Source organism: Charadrius vociferus, unplaced genomic scaffold (genome assembly GCF_000708025.1).
Source record: "Charadrius vociferus isolate BGI_N301 unplaced genomic scaffold, ASM70802v2 scaffold136, whole genome shotgun sequence".
NCBI lineage: Eukaryota > Metazoa > Chordata > Aves > Charadriiformes > Charadriidae > Charadrius > Charadrius vociferus.
In genome coordinates, this window is record NW_009648960.1 from 3,238,734 (window position 1) to 3,257,527 (window position 18,794).

At 43.4% G+C, this 18,794-nt stretch overlaps 1 protein-coding gene across 1 annotated transcript in view; it reads left to right on the forward strand.

Moving 5' to 3' along the window:
• Positions 1-18,794, forward strand: part of ERBB4 (v-erb-b2 avian erythroblastic leukemia viral oncogene homolog 4) — a 419,420-nt gene that overhangs the window by 308,487 nt on the left and 92,139 nt on the right. Inside the window, exon 20 of the mRNA XM_009887598.1 lies at positions 12,062-12,247. Within this exon, the coding sequence (XP_009885900.1) occupies positions 12,062-12,247 (186 nt within the window). The remainder of the gene's footprint in view (positions 1-12,061; positions 12,248-18,794) is intronic.

Genomic DNA, 18,794 nt, shown 5'->3' on the forward strand with positions numbered 1-18,794 from the left:
TGTCACAAACTGTAAGTAAAACATTTGTCAGAATGATATGATATTTCTACAGACAGGTTTGCACACTGTTAAACCACTTACACCCGATCTGCAAGGGGGAGTGGTCAGTCTGAAACCCGCTGTTACTTCTCTTGACGGCTTTCAATGGAAGCATTTCTGGTTGCTGAGGTCCTGAACTCTTGGCCATTTATGCATAAAAGTGAACTGAAAATGGTCTAGATTTTGCTTTCTAATCACTAGAATCAATGTTTTCAGGCAGGGTTCACAGAAAGGCTGGTTGGAGTTGTCCCCTTACTGGATGTTTGACGGAAAATCTTGGCATGTTGTGCACTAGAGATCTGTTCCTTTAGACTTTGAGATTCCTCCTCAGCTGTCTAACACAGGCTCTGATGAATTGGGAGACTTAACTGGTACAAAGTCAGCAGGGAGAAGTAAGAAGCGTATGGTGTGTGGGTTCCTCAAAATGTATCTCCTACACTTTCGAGCATTTAAGTATGTGCTTAACTCCAAGCACTTGAGCCCTCTGGAGTCAGCATTGTTGCCTGTTGCCAGTGCCCTCAGTGTTTGCAGGACAGGGATCACAGTATACAGCTTTGCTTTTTTTTTTTTTTTTTTTAAGTTTAGTTTATGCTTCAAAATACATATAGTGAGCCAGATTTGTTTCAATAAGCGCATGAAGGTATCTATTCCTGCATGAATAGGACCTACTGCTTGTCTAAGGTGGGCACGGAATATTTGACCCAGCAATCTGTAAGTATCACCTTTGAGAGCTTTCAAATCCCTGAATTGTGCTAGTTTCGGGTAAGGGTTTGGAGCAAAGTGGGGCATCTCTGTCATGCGTTTGGATCGCATGGGGCAATTGCATGCATTTGAATTCAGTGTCAACAATGCAGGCTGTGCCTCTGCAGTGTTCAGTCAGTAAGACTACATACCCCCTCTGCTGCATGCAAGTGCTGTGACACGCAGAGGAGTCTCAGAGGGTATGGCTGTTTTGAGAAATGCAACACATTTAAAGACATGTACCACCTCCAGACAAGGCTGTGCGCCCATTTAGCAGTGCCCCAGGTGGAGACCAGTTCTGCTTCTGGACAGCGGAGGGCTAGTTTTGTACCATGCTTTGCTGATCACCAGGCTGCAGCCTGGATGCAGGATGGGACACTGACCTGGAGCCAGCTTCTCCCGATGGCACTAGCTTGGTTAGAGCCAAGTGAGCGGTACGTGCTTGATGCTGTTTGCATCACATTTGTGCACGATAGACCACAGTGTGTGGTCCCTGCTGTGGAATTTTATTTTCTTTTCTTTATCAGTCTTAGGTTTTATCCTAGAAAGTTTTGGGTGTAGTAGCACACCTGGCAGCTGGATTTCTAGAACTTTCTGAAGGAATAAGTTAATCTCAACATTTAATGGTGCTGCACACGTGTACTCCTGTCTAAGTATGCAGTGACTCCACTTACTACCCAGCGGACCTCTTGTCAGCTCCTCTTTGGCAACTGAACTCAAAAAAGCACACGTCTCTTGTCCCAAAGAGATAAAGTCCAAACCCACCTATTCAAAGCCTGTAGTCTCTTTAATCGTAGGAGTTTGTCCTGGCTCAGAGGAAACACGTGTTAACAAGACTCATACTGTTATCTTCTTTGTTTGGTCACATACAGCTTCCTTAATATGGTTTCCTAAAAGAAGCATGGGGGGAGTTTAAAGGAGATGGTGGTTAGTGCTAAACTCTAGCTAACAGCCTGTTAGACTTCCTTAATAACAGGGACTTGATTTAGACCTCTAGTTATTTCTTGCTGTGCCAGCTAAACTCAGTGTTTCCCCAGAGAAAAACTAATTGGTCGTGTGAGTGTGCATATAGGATTTGGACCTGTATGTGCACTGTTATGCTTCTGTGCAACAGCCGCTGATGAAACTGTACCTACTGTAAGTATTCATCTTGCTTTATGCTTACAGTATGGGTGTGGATGTATAGAAAGATATTTATTTTTTTTAAAATACCTTTCTTCATTTCCTTCTGAGTCCTGAGAGAATTTTTAGTACACAACCTAGGTGTTATCACCGTCTCTCAAGAGGGTACAGTGACAGAAGCCTGTTCCGTCACAGGACATGGGATATGCTGCCATACTCACATGACCCAAGTTAAAGAACATAGCTCAGTCCTGCAGTAGTAACCTCAAGGTTGAATCTGCCCTTGCAGCATTTAAATGTTGTTCACTGTATTACACAGCAATAAAATTGTGATGACAAAAAACTGGGAGGAGTGGCTGACACACCAGAAGGCTGTGCCACCATACAACAAGACCTGGACAGGCTGGAGAGCTGGGTGGAGAGGAACCTCATGAAGTTCAAAAAACGCAAGTGTAGGGTCCTGCTCCTAGGGAGGAATAACCCCATGCACCTCTACAGGTACAGGTTAGGGGTTGACCTGCTGGAAAGCAGCTCTGCAGAGAGGCACCTGGGAGTCCTGGTGGACAGGCTGACCGTGAGCCAGCAATGTGCCTTTGTGGCCAAGAGGGACAATAGTATTCTGGGCTGCATTAAAAAGAGAGTGGCCAGCACGTCGAGGGAGGTCATCCTCCCCCTCTAGTCTGCCCTGGTGAGGCCGCGTCTGGAGTACTGTGTCCAGTTCTGGGCTCCCCAGTTCAAGAAGGACAGGGAGAGAGTCCAGTGGAGGGCTACAAAGGTGATCAAGGGTCCGGAGCACCTCTGTTGTGAGGAAAGACTGAGAGACCTGGGTTTGTTTATTGTGGAGAAGACTGAGAGGGGATCTCATCAATGCTAATAAATACCTAAAGGGCGGTTGTCAAGAGGATGGGGCCAGACTCTTTTCAGTGGTGCCCAGCGACAGCACAAGGGGCAATGGGCACAAGCTGGAACACAGGGAATTCCATCTCAACATGAGGACAAAGTTCTTTACTTTGAGGGTGACAGAGCAGTGGAACAGGCTGCCCAGAGAGGTTGTGGAGTCTCCTTCTCTGGAGATATTCAAAACCCACGTGGATGCAGTCCTGTCCAACCTGCCCTAGGTAAACGTGCTTTGACAGGGGGGTTGGATCTCTGAAGGTCCCTTCCAGCCCCTACCATTCTTTGATTCTGTGGTTATAGAAGCTGTTGCAAGTCCCAAATAAGACTTTTGCCTGAAAGTGCCCTGTTAAATGTGTCTACTCCTAACGACTATGAAACGGTTTCTGGAAAAACAGCTGTGGCAGTTTATGCTTCTACTGTCCTCTCTGTGTTTGCTACTGTTCCGCTGTGGGACTCTAATATCCTTTGTTGGTCCCTGTAGCTGCATCTCTCATTTCATTTTTAGAAATGCCTGAGACATTTCAGCAGAATCTTTCCAGAGGATATCTGCCCAAATGGTGAAAAATTGCAGCCCAAGGGTTGAAAGTATAGCAATGCTGTAAAGGAATTGAAACCAGCATCTTGCATGGGAAATACAGGGGAAATATGAAAATGGGTATCATTGTCATACAATAAATGTGGGTGTGTATGTTGTTGAGTATATATGTTGTGCTGTCTCTCAGCTTAAAGTAGTTATGCAGACTGCATAGGCTAAGTCGGCTATAACCTAAAAAATTTGTAAGACCTAGCAGACAAACAAAAGGCATTGAAAATATGTTGGACTGTAATTGGATCTGCCCTAAAGCAGGTCAGACATGCATTCCAGACAGGGGGTTGCCCTAGCCATTAGCAGCATTGTAAAATTAATGTAAAAAGCAGTGTATTCACTGTAGTATCTCTTCTCTTAACACAGCACAGCTTGTGCTTTCAGAAAAATGCACAGCACAGTATGAAGTCAGCTTTTAACTACCTTTATTTACTTGGCAATGATTAGAAAAAACAAGTGGATTGTTCTTTTCTGGCTTCTTTTGTGTCATTTTGTTTGAGGGCCTTTTATGGTGAGAACAGTTAGAAGCAGAAGGTTAGGAAACCAAAGAATTTTCAGACTTACCAAACTCTTTACCAGGTACATATGTTCATCTGGCTTAACTGGAGCAGTGAAATTTACCCTGGGCTTGCTGAATTGGGGCAGCAGAACTGTGATACTTCTCTGGAACAGGGACCATGTTTGTACTGCACTGGCTATGAGGGATAGCGTGTGTATGTGGAGCACTGGAAGGGGACATTAGCTACCTATAAGTGAGCTCCCAGTGCTCTGTGTAGCATGGCCATTGGCGCTCAGGAAGCTCGTGTGCTAAAGAGCAAGTCTTCAGAAGCAGTATATTTTCCTCTCTGCTAGATACTTAAATCTGATATAAGGAGATAATCAATATTGCTTCAAATGCTAATTCTCTTGTTAGGTGAAGTCTTCAGCAACAAGAAGATAAGGTTATCAAACACTGCATTAGAAGGTGCTGGGATCCACCACACAATACAGGACTCTTAATGACACAACCTGTTAACATGTTTCAGAGCCTCTGTAAGCAGCTGAGGGAAGGTCTCTCGACCAACTCTGATGTTCAGATTTCCTTTAGAGCATGGTTTTGGACTTGGTAGGGTGATGGCTCACTGTCAGCCCTGCCCGGTTCCAGGATCACAGGGGTCTCAGGAGTTGCCTGTATGCCATGTCTAGCATCTCAGGAACAGTCTGGCCAGGGATGCTTAACCAGATATTTGAACTGGTGTACTAATTAACGAGGACATGTGCTGGAAGAGAGTTGTGTCCTGAACCACTCTGGGTGGATGTTGTGGTTTAGCCCCCACTGGCAACTAAGTACCACCCGGCCGCTCGCTCGCTACCCCTCCCCCCAGTGGAAAGAGCTGAAGAAAGAGTTGAAACTTGTGGGTTGGGATAAAGTCAGTTTAATAGAACAGCAAAGGAAGGGAAAAATAATAACAATAATACTGATAAAAGAATATACAAAGCGAGTGATACACAGTGCAATTGCTCACCACCCAGAACCCAATACTCAGCCCATTCCTGAGCAGTGATTACTGCCCCTGCCCCCGCTGGCCAACTTCCCCAGATATATACTGAGCATGAAGTCATATGGTATTGCATATCCCTTTTGTTAGTTTGGGTCAGCTGTTCTGGCTGTGCCCCCTCCCAGCTTCTTGTGAAAATTAACTGTATCCCAGCTGAAACCAGGACAGTGGAGAATAAATTTTCAACATGGGCATAAGTATGGCATTATTTTACTGCTAGTGGCGCATGCACCTTGCTGAGTCCACTGGTTTACAACCTAAATGGTCAGAGAAACAAAATCAGTATCAAGGATACTGAAGATCAAAGGCTTTTCAGGAACAATCCTGCTGGCCAATATTTATGTTCAGTTGTCATGTAATTGTTAGCAATAACACATCAAAGTAGGGAAGTGAGAAAGTTAAATACCCTCTTAGGAGATGTGCTACTAGGTGTTACTCAGGTAAGGTGTTACTCAGACCTTTCTTCTCAGCCTTTCTTCTCAGAGTCTTGAGAATTGTTTTTTTCTTCCTCATCCTGGAAGGCTGAAAGTAAAATCTAGGTGTTACTCAGGTAAGGTGTTACTCAGAGCACTGTGGAAACCCTTTCTTCTCAGAGTCTTGAGAATTGTTTTTTTCTTCCTCATCCTGGAAGGCTGAAAGTAAAATCCTGCTTTAGTTGGGTTTTGAGTTACTTTTCAGAAACAGCAGTCAAATTAAAGGCATTTCAAACATGACTGCTGAGTATGGATACATCAGGAAACAGTTTTAGGTGGGATCTTCACAGCCATCTAGGGAATGAAGGTGACTTAAGTGACCTGTAAGAAGTAAGTAGCTAGTTCCCTTTGTCATCTGTGTTGACAAGGGCTTTTAGCCTGGATGTAACTATGCATTGTATCATTACAGTGACAGCCAGCTCTCATGACTTAAATAAGCTCTACCTGTCTAAGCATTCTGTTATTCCTGCCCGAAGCAACAGGCGCCGCAGGTGCATCTGCCCGCTGACTACCCCACCTTCCCAGGTGCCATAGGAGAACAGGTACAGTGCTCGGCAAGGGGAACTGGACAACGGTGAGGATGATAATCCTCCCAGCTTGGAGGTGTCATTGAAGTCTAGTCGGAAAAACCTCCTCAGTTAAAAATAAAAGACGGGTCATTGTCATAGGTGACTGACTTCTGAAGGGAACGGAAGGCCCAATATGTAGACCAAACCCGCTATATAGGGAAGTTTGCTGCCTCCCTGGGGCCTGGGTTAATGATGTTAAGAAGAAGCTTCTTCCCCTGGTATGGCCCTCAGATTATTATCCCCTTCTGGGCTTTCAGGTAGGCAGTGACAAAGTAGTGAGAAGTCATCCAAGGGCAATAAAGAGAGATTTCAGGGCCTTGAGATGACTGGTCAAGGCATCAGGAGCACAAGTCTTGTTCTCCTCTATCCCTCCAGTTGCGGGGAATGATGAGGAGGTAAATAGGAAGAGCCAACAGATCAATGACTGTCTCCAAGCCTGGTGCTATCAGCAGGACTTTGGGTTCTTTGACCATGGCTTGAGTTACAGAACACCAGGCCTGCTGGTAGCAGGTGGGAAAAGGCTATCTCACAGAGGGGGAAAGCATTCTAGGACTAGAGTTAGCAGGGCTCATTGAGAGAGCTTTAAACTATATTGGAAGGGGGGATGGGGATGTAACGACTTGCTAGAGAGGGGCCTGGCTGTAGTAGCCCAGCAATTGTGGGGCAAAGTGCTAGTATTTTTGAGAATTGGAAGGCCTACCACCCCTGTTGGGCAAAAATTACACACTCAACTGCCTCTCTGAAATGCTTATACACCAATGCATGCAGCATGGCGAACAAACAAGAAGAATCAGAGATCTGTGTGCAGTCACAGGGCCATGATCTCATTGTAATTACTGAGACATGGCAGGATAGCTCACATGAGTGGAACGCCGTCATGGATGGCTATGTTGTCTTTAGGAAAGACAGGCCAGTGAGGCAAGGTGGTGGAGTTGCTCTTTATGTGAGAGAGCAACTGGAATGTATTGAGCTCTCCCTGGGGATGGATGAGGAGCGAGTTGAGAGCTTGTGGGTAAGGATCAAGGGGCAGGGTAACAGGAGGGACACTGTTGTGAGTGTTTTTTACAGGCCACCTGATCAGGATGGGGAAGTTGATGAGGCCTTCTACAGACAGATGAGAATCACCTCACAGTCACAGGCCTTGATTCTCAAGGGAGACTTCAGTCACCCTGATGTCTGCTGGGAAGGCCACACAGCTGGGCATGTACAGTTCAGGAGGTTCCTCCAGAGCATCGATGATAACTTTTTGACTCAGGTGATGGAGGAGCCAACAAGGAGAGGTGTACTACTGGACTTAGTACTGACAAACAAAGAGGGACTGATGGTGGACATTAAGGTTGGGGGTAGCCTTGGCTGTAGAGGTCATGAGAAGATAGAGTTCAGGATTAAGTGCAGTATGCACAAAACGACAAGTAGGGTTGAAACCTTAAACTTCAGGAGGGCTAACTTTGATCTCTTCAAGAAACTGCTTGGAGAAATCCCATGGGTTAGGGCTCTAGAGGGTAGAGGGGCTCAAGAGAGCCAGTTGATATTTCAGTATCGCTTCCTCCAAGCTCAGGATCAGTGCATCCCGAAGAGCAAGAAATCAGGCAAGGGAAGCAGGAGACCTGCATGGTTGAGCAGGGAGCTTCTGAAAAAGCTCAGGTGGAATAAGAAGTTCACAGTATGTGGAAGAAAAGACTGAGCACTTGGAAAGAGTACAAGAATGCCGTCAGAGTATGCAGGGATGAAACGAGGAGAGCCAAGGCCACCTTGAAATTAAATCTGGCAAGGGATGTCAAGGTCAACAGGAAGGGTTTCTTCAAGTACATCAGAGGAAAAAAGAAAATTAGGGAATATGTGGGCCTGCTGTTGAATGCGACAGGTGCCGTGTGACAGGTGATGCAGAGAAGGCGGAGTTACTGAATGCTTTCTTTGCTTCAGCCTTTACTGCTTAGGCCAGTCCTAGGGAGTCCCAGACTTTGCAGGTGACGGAGAAAGTCTGGAGGAAGGAAGACTTTCCCTTGGTTGAAGAGGAACAAGTTAGAGATCAGTTAAGTAAACTGGATACCCACAAGTCCATGGGTCCTGATGGGAGGCACCCGCGAGTGCTGAGGGAGCTGGTGGAAGACATTGCTGGGCCACTCTCCATCATCTTTGGATAGTCCTGGAGAACAGGTGAGGTGCCTGAGCACTGGAGGAAAGCCAGTGTCACTCCAGTCTTCAAAAAAAGAGAGGCAGAAGAGAGGAAAGATCAACATGACGTGACTTCTTTATATAAAATAGCATGTCTGAGAAGTGTAATACTGAGTTGAACGTGGAAGGCTCAATTAAAGTCACTTGCTATTCTGTCTGTGATGAGGCTGGGGGGACACAACAATGGCCTTGTCAAGCTACCTGTAGGATTAGCTGCCTTCTGCATCAAGGTGTTTCTTTAGCAGCCTTCCCCCCTTAACACTGTATGTATATTCTATTCAAAGCAGTGCTTACACAGCCTTGGTTTTAAGTAACTCATTTGAGATGTTGTAGTATCCGTAGCCTCAGCTGGTCAGGGCTTACCGTAGACTGCACAATACATTTTAGAGGTAAGAGCAAGCTGAGCTCCACAACTGCTACCTGTGTCTAAGCTGGCTGGCTTAGAACTGTCCTGTGTATGGCTGCCACGTACTGCTGTGATAATTAATACCTGAGCAGTGACAGTAGCATAAACAAACTCCAGGAAGAGATTTGGGTTGGCACAAGTTACTGTTGTGATAAGACTTCTTGCTCCTGCAGATAGATGAGGGAGGGTGCCTGATGTCCAATGGGAGCCTTTCAAAACTGTCACCACTCTTGTCATTTCTCAGATGCTAGTGTGAGCACATGGTGTTACAAAGTCTCTGACTCCTGGGGGAAAGATAAAGTACCATAACTTAATAATTTCTCTCCCCTCCTCCCCTTTTTTATTTCAACCTTCGAAGGATTTTGTTTCGGGAGAGAAAGATAAAGTGATCTGGGGCTCAGTTCCCACTTCTGCTTTAGACTTCCTATGTGACTGTGGATAGTAGGTTGTGCTTTTCTGTGCCTCAGTTCCCTCTCCATTAAATTAGAATAGGCGAAGTTTTAAAATCATTTGTGTAATTGTGCCAACTGAGTATAGAGACAAGATCTGCAGATATAAGGCTGCCAAAAGACACAGGAAATTGCAGAGGCCAGTTTTGAAAGATGCCAGTGTCAGCCAGCCAAGTCTGTGAGTTTAGGTGCCTTACCTGTGTAAATGTTTTAGAAAATTTAATTGGGAACCAGGCTGTGGTGCCTAAGTGCCATGGAGATTGTAGCTCTAGGGTCTTTCGTGTCCAAACAGATTTCAAAATAGGGACTCGTATTCCTTATTTGCTGAACAGATTTTTAAAATGCTACTAAGTCATAATGTTTCTGTTGTTGTTGTTTGTCTGTTTTGTCTAATTAGGCTCTAGCAGAACAATTGCAATCTCTTTTACTTTGCGTTTGTGCTGTGCCAGATAGACATAACCCTGAATGTAGTTCTCCTGTAGATGCTAGTTCAATAAAAATAACAATGCTTTTACTAATGAGAATAACTATGTGAAGCCAGGATTCATGCTCAGTTAGTATCCATTAGTGACTTAGATCTATAATGAAGGTTTCCCTGCCCTCTGTTGTGTGTATCAATTCATTACAGAACAGTCCATAATATTTTATTAACAATATTTTTTTTTTTTCTGGAACTGTTGCCCAAAACTATTGGAAGAGTATGTGCTTTCCCGTACCATCAGAATGAGACAAATGGCACTGCTTGCTTTTATTATTGTACAGAAGTGTTTTTCCTTTGGACTCAGATAGACTTGTAAATGGCAAGTAGCTGGAGACTAATGGAACACATGCTTCAAAGCTTTCCATCTAGTCCCTTGGTGAGCAAAGAGAATGTATTTTCTATGTTCTAATCAGTCGTCATTAAAAAGAAAAGTACTCCTGCTCCATGTTCTTGGAGAAACTCTTTACTCAGAGAGGGAGAGGGCAACAAGTGCTATCCTGTTATCCATGTGCAGGAGAAACATGAGTGGGGTAAAAAGAAAAAATGAGGCAGAGTAATTTTGCGCTCTGAAACTGGATAATGCACCTGTCAACAGGTATTTATTCTGGTGGCCTTCAGTGACAGTTTCTAGTGACAGCCGAAGAGAGGCTGAAATTGTTTTGAGGAGACCCTGTATATACCAGTTGAGTGAGCAAAAACTATTAATTTGAATGTGAACAAAACTACTTAAATTAAGACGCCTTTTCTAATTTGTTACATTGGAATCTTCCTCAGAGCTCCTCCTCCAATCATCCCATCAAATAGCCCATTTATTCATTTATTTATTTTATATTTTCTCATACATTTAGGAAGAAAGATACTCCCCACCGGCAACGGAGGCCAGTTTTTTTTGTGTGGGGGGGGGGGGGGAAACCCTACAATTAGTGTCTTGTTCATCTTTTCATTTTAACAAAAAAAGAGAGGGAAAGAAAGAGAGAGAACTATTATGCAAATACTCTGCAATTTGGTTTCAAATATTCTTTGTACTATGATGAGCAATTTCCTTTAATACAAACTCTGCCTACTTGCCAGGACTTTTTTTTTGCCTTGAAAAAAAAAAAAAAACCCACAACTTTCATGAGTTGGGGGGGGGCGGGGCATGCTATGTTCCTCTGATGCCAACTTTTTCTCATCCTTTTTTTCTATCTTTCTTTCTTTGGCACTATTACAGCTGTTATTCTTTAAGTTGTCAGAAAGATGTCATAGTTTTTTTGAGAAAGAGAGGGAACTAAAATAGCTTTACAAAGCCGCAGTTTCATCTCACTTTTCATTGTTCCATTGCCATGATGAAGTGGTCTTGAAATGGAGGATTCAGCTTAGTGAATGAGAGACAAAGTCTTTCTCCCTGCCTTTTTCAAATGCCAGTTGCTTGTGATGGAAGCATTACCTCTAAGAACAGATATGTAGGGTTTTTATAAGGAGCTCCTGTGCTATTGGTCAGTGGTACAAAGTTTAGGGCCAACTAGTGTAACCAAGATTAAGTCCTTCTGGTCCTTGGTATAGGACAACCTGGCTAACTAGCTGAAAACCTCTGAAAACTTATGATCTTAAAAAGATGAGTAAAGTATAGAAGAAAGAAAGGAATATTATCTCCTGTTTGTTGTGTGGGAAGCTGAGCCATGGAAAAAAAAAACAAAATAACACACCCAAGATCTATTGGTAGAGGCCTTTGGAAGAATCGGGAGCTAAGCTAAGGGACTCAGATTTAGAAGGCTGCTGCTTTGTGTAGTGGTCTACTTGTGGCAACATCAGAAGACAGGCAGGACTGGTACTGCAGCTAGGCTACTACTGTACCATAACAACGGCTAGTTTAGGCTATTGCTGTACAACAATCATAGAGACGGTAACATGATCATATCCTAATGGCTTAACAAATCTGATTTTCAGTAGGACTTATGAGCATCAGACACATTTGAAAAGCCCATGCTAAACCTCCTTTTTTAATCCTTTGCAGGTTGAACTTCGGGAAGGCTTCAATTGATGTATAAATCTTGCATGCTTAAGCCTGTAAAATACTAATCATAAAAGCTGTGATCCAGTAAGCCATTTTAGCACAGCTTAATCAAATATCTTGCCAAACGAGGCCTAACTGGCCATCTAACTATACAAGAGTGGCACAGTTTACTTGCATTATAAAAAAAAAAGCTGATGTCGAATGGATTGGCTACAAATTGGGAAAATATATTAAAGAAACAAAATTAAGGGAAGTAAAACAAGACCAATGAGACCTTTAAGCAAAGTCAAGTGTGTCACACTTACATCTGTTTCTGTGGCTGTAATGGGACAGGAAGTATAGGGTAGTTCAGAATTTCTGATCTGAGCCTTCAGTGGATCAGTACAGATAGGCTGACTCATTGCTTGGGGCTCATTACGTTAAGCAGAGTTTACATCAGACTGGATTTTGCCTAGCAGTGGATAGACAACACAGGAATTCGTGGTACTTAGGGGACACTGATCCCCTTTAGATGCTTTGTGGGAAATGGGAATTGTCTATGCATAGGGTCTTTAAGCACACTGGAGTAACTGAGTCACTTTTGTTGTTACAGGAGGCTCTCATCATGGCCAGCATGGACCACCCGCACCTGGTGAGACTCCTGGGTGTCTGCTTGAGCCCGACTATTCAGCTGGTCACTCAGCTGATGCCTCATGGCTGCCTGTTGGATTATGTTCATGAACATAAGGATAATATTGGCTCCCAGCTTCTGCTAAACTGGTGTGTCCAAATAGCTAAGGTATGTAGTTCATGCTGTTCTTTTTTTGTCATTTTCATAACTAACTGAAAAACATGCTATGCAAAAAGATGATACAAAAAATTTGTTGTTTGGGGTTTTTTGGTTTTCTTTTTTTTTAGGTGTGTTTTTGTTTTCATGAAGGTTGGGTGGTTCTTAAAATCCACACTATTTTGGCTGCTTACAGTATTATTGATTACTTGTTACTATGTAAGCCAAAGTGTTTTTCTTGACTGTCTTTCCAACTCGGTGTTAATGGGGGGGTCTTTTGGGGGAAAAAAGTGAGGGAAGAATCCCCATGTGACATCTGGGGCTGAGCGCAGAATGATTTTTCAGCCTCTTCTACTGTTCACTATTCATAGATACTGATTTAACCTGATTGTAGTTTTCAACCTTTCTGAATCTGCATTGCCAGTTAAATTCTGATAATGTCCTCAATTGTCTGCCCCCACACTGCCAAGAAGATAAATATTCACTTCATGTCACTCCTTTGGGAACCACAGTGGTTCTGCTGTTTTTAAGACCGATCACAACAGCTGAGGCTGGAGGGTAATATTGCTCGTCTCTGCAGAATGGGAAATCTCAAGGGCTGGATCCTTCTTTGCTTGCCGTGGTGTTTTCTGCCTTCCTGTGGGGTTTTAGGAGCATGAGTGAAGCCATTATCGTTCAGATACAGTCTGTACTTCAGCTGAGGTGGAACAGAGTATAGGTCATGCATGCAGCCCTAATGTAATCCTTGCACAATGTTTTACCTGTGTTTTAAATATGTTTAGGTATACAGTGTTGTACTAAGACCAAGTTATTGATAATCAATTCCAAAGAGTAACAAGATCCGGGAGTGTAGGGGACCATAGTTTTTATCCATTTTAAAGGCTTTTGCAACCAGAATTGTGTACAATGATGTTACTACAAATGAGAATCTGGAGCCGGCTTTATATTTATAGTTATTTAGAAGTTATTTAAAGTTTTAGATTATTTTCGTGAAGATGCTTGTTATATACAAATGTGTGCCCTCTTATATTAAATCTTCAGCCTTAAGTGAATTTGCTACAACGTGTATTACGAAATCTTAATTCAAGTTGTAATGTTAAATTTCTAGCACTGGAGAGAAACCTGGAGACAGCAATTGTTTTGCTGGACCAAAGAGCACCCATTGTGTAAAGATCCCCTTCTTTTAAAAACTTAAATACAAAATACTTTCTTACAAAAGTAGGAAACCTGAGAAATTCAGCTAGCCCTCAGATTTTCTTCAAGGAGAGGGAGGAGTTTGAGGTTCATCATCCTTACCAGGATCAGATCTGTTGTCAAACCTGCCTGAAGGTGACAGTAGGTGAAATGACCATAATGCTGGGTAGAGCGGTTGACCCATAGAAGGGGCGGGGGGAATCCCAAACCCACATTCTGATGTGGGTGATTCTGCTATACTGTGGTGGTAAAGCAGCCAGAGTTGCACAGAGTGTTGGAAAGCACCGATGAGGATCGCCTGTATCTGGAGATTTGCAAGGATTTATTTAGGGCTGTTATCAGACCGAGGAAGATGGGGGAGAAAATACATGTTCCCGTTTGAGTCCTTTCTCTCAACACAACCTCCTTCCCATCTGTTCTCCACTCTCTTGATTGATAGTGGCTGTTATTATTTATTACAAAACATTTACATAGTGGCATACGTGAAAAGATAATCCACCTTTATTTTCAGTTTGTGCATGCATGTGGCCATTGACTCATTGGACTGATGTGCTTGCTAATGGACAAGCTGTACTTGCTTTGCTACGGACTTTACGTGGGCAGCTGATTTAGTGAAGCAAATAGCCTGCTCCATATGAGAGGCTTACAGAGCTCACAGATCTCTGGGAGGGTCTGTGGAAGGCAGGTCATGGTCTTCCCATGGTGATTCTTACCAAAGTGAAATGGGTTTTAAACTGATTTCCATTGTAGATGGTTTCAGCATAATGTGGGGATTGGATTTAGGTACAGTCATTTGAAAATCATTGCCTGCCGGTTTTCTTGATCACTGTGTGATGTGGGAGGAGAAGATGAGGTATTACAGATATTTGAGTTCTGAGATGGTGGGTAACCAAGCAGTGCAAAGAAATGAGATCATACGCGTAATATTAACTGATGAAGTGTCAGGAAGAGAAAGGGAGTTTCTTTGTAACAAAAGGTGGCCTGTTATTGAGGGCAAGTTTAGTGAAATTTAGTTAGTTTCTTAAAGTTTAGTTAAATTCTTCTTCTGCATCACAATAATCTTAAGGTTAATTTTGCCATGGCCTCACGTTTTGGCATGAAGCTCGTCCACTTGGCTACAGGTTGGGGACAGCAGCAAGTAACTGTTTTATTGAAAAAGCGCAGTAATTGGTACATAAGGCTGACCTGTTAACTCTGGGCCATCACAGTTTGTCTGGATTGTTTTCTCCTTGGTTACTTCATGTGCCTCTTTCCCTTCTTATATATTGACTGCAGTGGTTGGTACTGGGCATGAAGAGAATCAGTACGTGTCTGACAGGGAGTTCTGCATTTTGCTACTTTTGCATGCATGTCAGTGGTATTTAGTAGGGAGATGGCTTGTTGTAGTTGAGAAGGTCACCACAGGTACTGAATACTTGCATACCATGTCAGTATGGTGCAATCCTGTTGCGGAAGTAGACACCAAAGAACTAGAATGTACCTTTAACTCTTTATTTTTTTCTTGTTTTTGGATACGTTGAATGACAGTTGTGTGTCGAAAATCTTCCCCATCAGGTTGTATCTATGCATAAGGATACACATCTTAATTATTGTATAGGAGGCTATCAGTGAAGAGAGGAAAAACGTAGGGACATATGAGGCTGTCCACACCACATAATGTGTAAGAGTAATGCAAATGCTGCACAGAATTTCCTGCATTGCATTGTGCTTTCTGATGGGATATAAAGATATGCCTTTTCCCTTGCTATCTCTGAGACTGTAATGTTGATTGTGGTTAGAGGACGTCCACAGGAAAATGTTTCAGAACAGGGTAGGAAGAATTATCTTTGAGATCCCCAGACAAGGAGTGCCATTATCCCAAAATGTGGAATAAACGTGCTAGTCCCCTGCTAGCAGCTGGGGAGTGGTAATACTTGTTTTCCACTCATCTGTCACATTTAACAGTGACTCGGAATCAGTCTGCAGCCTGCAAATAGGAAAGATTCAATTTGCCTACAAATAGACTGGTCTCCAGAGGAATGAATGCAGAAGGTGGCTATTGCATCAAGCACAAGTTTCCATTCACTGCAGGAGAGGTCTGTCTATCCCACTTACCTGTATCCATTGTGCTCACAATTCAGGCTCTGCCATACGGCTTGAGAATGTATCTCCACATCTTGCTTTTCTAGGCTTTTGGGAATTATTGGTTGTGTCTTTCTGAAAGCTGCTAAAAACGTGATTAGCAATGTAATAAGAGGCAAAAACAATCAGTGACCACCCAGTCCTATTCTCTGCTCCCTGAACTGAAGTACCTTCTGGTATCTTTTGTTAGACACATCTTTCTACCCATATCTTCCCTCTTTTTATTGTGAGAATTTTCCCCAACAAGAAGAGAACTGAAAGAATTGGAAATGCCTCGATTCCAAAGTTCAGGCTGATTTTTATGAGTCGTGTAAAATCAAGTTGCTGCTGCAATACAGTTCCTCCCTACTGCGCTTTTCTCCATCTGCCAGTGTGCAGGCATTTATTTATCGAAGTCATTGCTTCAGACTTCACTTGTTCTGCCAGGCTGTTCATTTCCATATGTCTCTACTTCTGTACAACTAGATGCAAAAACTAGTTAGGCACTATGCCTGGTTGCCAACCTGCATATGGCTCTGGAGATCATTTCTGAAGGTTGACGATAGGGCAGTTATTAAAAGTATTATCTACTGCCAATAGAAAAAAGGCTAGGATGCTTTTTCTTTTGCGTATACAGATTGTGATGAATTTATTTGGACTGTTATATCATTGTAGGGTAATTGTGTTCTCTTTCTAGAAGCTTTATCTTCTTATTTTATGGATGAAAGTTATAAAAATAGAGTAGCCCCCCAGCGTTCTGCATAAAACATGGTTGTTAGCAGCTGTGTCTAAGGGGTTTTTTCCCTTCTGCTTTGCAAATACGTAAGGCAGTTCCTTGCATCTCACTTCTATGTGTAGTCTATGTCTCTTCTATGTCTCGCTTAGGGACTGATGTTTAACCTTTTAGCTCTGAGTTCAGCCTAGCAATTTTATGTGGAGTTTGATGTCCAGTAAAGCAGTAAACTATGCTCATGTGTCAAGATAGGGTGGAAGTAAGAGTGACAACCTTGGTGGCCTCAGGGTATGGAAGGATGCAATAATGCTTTGTGAATGTCCACAGTGTTGGCTACTTGAGAAACAGATTGAGAATCAAATTTTGTAAGGTAAGCACAAGTCTAGAAGTGAATTCTCAGTAGGTGAATTGCGTCCTTGTCAGCCAGTCCATGACAGATACATGTACATTGGGAAGATTTAACACCCCCCACCCCCGCACCCCCCCCAAACAAACCCAAACAGGTACTGTGTGCCTTGACATTTCGATGTGTTTGATATAATTTCTCCCAGCAAGGTCTGCCCAGTCACATTCCCTGACAACTTGGAGGTGTGGGGGTTGAGGACACGCTTAGGGAAATGCATTCAAGAAGACAAGAAACATCTTGAGGTTTCTAGTCAGAAAGAGTTGTTACGCTCTGGCACTAGGTGAGGTTAATTGTAAGGCACCTGTATTTGAGGCCATATCCTCTCACTGTTACTCTAGTGGAAAAATTAGCCTGAGTCCTGTTGGAATTATTTGTGCTGTGCTAGGCTCTGTCTTTCTCAAGGGCATAGAGAAATGCATTTTTGTTCTATAACTTTGCGTACAACAGTTGCTACATTCAACATAGAAGTTAACCCAGGCAGCTCCATCTACCGTTTTACTATTTTTGCAAGTGCAATTATGGTTTCATTCTGCTGCTGCTGATTTGCATTACCTCTGCACCAATTTTGTTGAGCAGTGTTCATATGCAGAGGAACTTTTCCTGCCCCATAGAAGACAAGGCAGAGGAAGAGTGAGAAAGGAGGCAATCTTCCTAAAACAAAACAGCTTGTCTGCGATCACCTAGCCTGTGAAGGAGAGCTCAGCTCTCCTGGGTCTTAGCCAGTGCCCCGTTCTGTTCTGCCCTGTATCCCCCAGGGCCTGCCGGACCTGGTTTTTGCATTCTGAAGTATAATAATTCATTCACAACCCCTCAGAATACTAACAAGGTAAAGCAGAAGTAGGTTGATACAGTGGAATGTCATGGAAGGAAAATCAAGTACTTCAGGGGATTACTTTTTATACTTTTTCAATATAAAAGAATTCTCAAATTACCTTAACTAAAGCCCTGCACAGCTTCAGTTATCCAGGTATGCAGGAAAACGTTTGAAAACACTCTAGGAAATAAAAAGAGAGAGGAACTTGGGGATCGAATTTTAATGAAGCAGATGCACATCTTCAAGTCAGTTGAGTATTATTCCAGCACACTTGCAGTCATTGCTCTCTCTAAGGATTCTCTGCCAGCAGTGCAGATCTGCAGCTGGGAGTCTCCAGGAGCAATCAAGCCAAAGGCGCTTGCAAAGCCTCCTTACCACTTCTTTCTGCCGCCCTGTTATCTCTCCCTTTTAGCTGGTTCACGTTACAGGGCTCAGTGCCCTTCTGCAGTCCCCTTGGCAAGGAGGGCCTGTCTGCTGCCTGCTACTGAAGCCTCTCTCCATGCCAGGCTTTTTAGAAAGATGTATTTTATTAGTGCCCAGGGCAGTGCTTCTCAACTGGATGTAAACTCACAGACTATGTGAAATTCAAAGGATCTGTGTTGATTTATGCAACAGCGAAGCTGACCCAGAAGCTGATACAGCGCTCACCTCACATCCTAAATTAAATGGGTTTGAGCCTGCGCTCTTCAGGTGTGGAGGGAGGGAGGCTCTGAGCCGGGAGGGCTGGAAGCAAGTGAGGTCCCCTTGGCTGCACTGTGAGGTGAGAAGCCTTTCTCCTCCATCAAGACTTGATGGATTAGGAATGACTTGTTAGAGACAGCTTTTGTTATTCTGCTGCAGACGGGATGAGAGAGAAGCTGTGTAAAGTGGGAGGAAACAGGGGTGACTGGACAGGTTGGGAAGAGGTGGAAGGTAGTGGCTGTGGTTCAAGGTCTTTCTTTTTCATTAAAGAAGCCTACCCTACAGCTCAGTGACTATTCCATCATGGAGTGAACAAAGGAGCTTAATGACAGTCATCTATCAGCTGTCCACATTTTAAGCTTCAAGATGTCTCTATTCCCAGAGCTCCTTGCCATGACAAGGCTAATTGTAGAGTTATAATACTATACCAGCCCCTCCTGACATGCTCACATTGGCAAGGACCAGGGCTAAGGCTGTGATAATTATCACTGGAAGCAAGTACATTAGCATAAATGTAGCTTACTAATGGGGCTGCTCTATTAGGAAGTGCCGGGTATAGAAGAGTAGGATCTAAACCAAGGACTATGAAATTAAAGCCATATTGAAACAAGGCTTTAATTGTGTGGAGGAT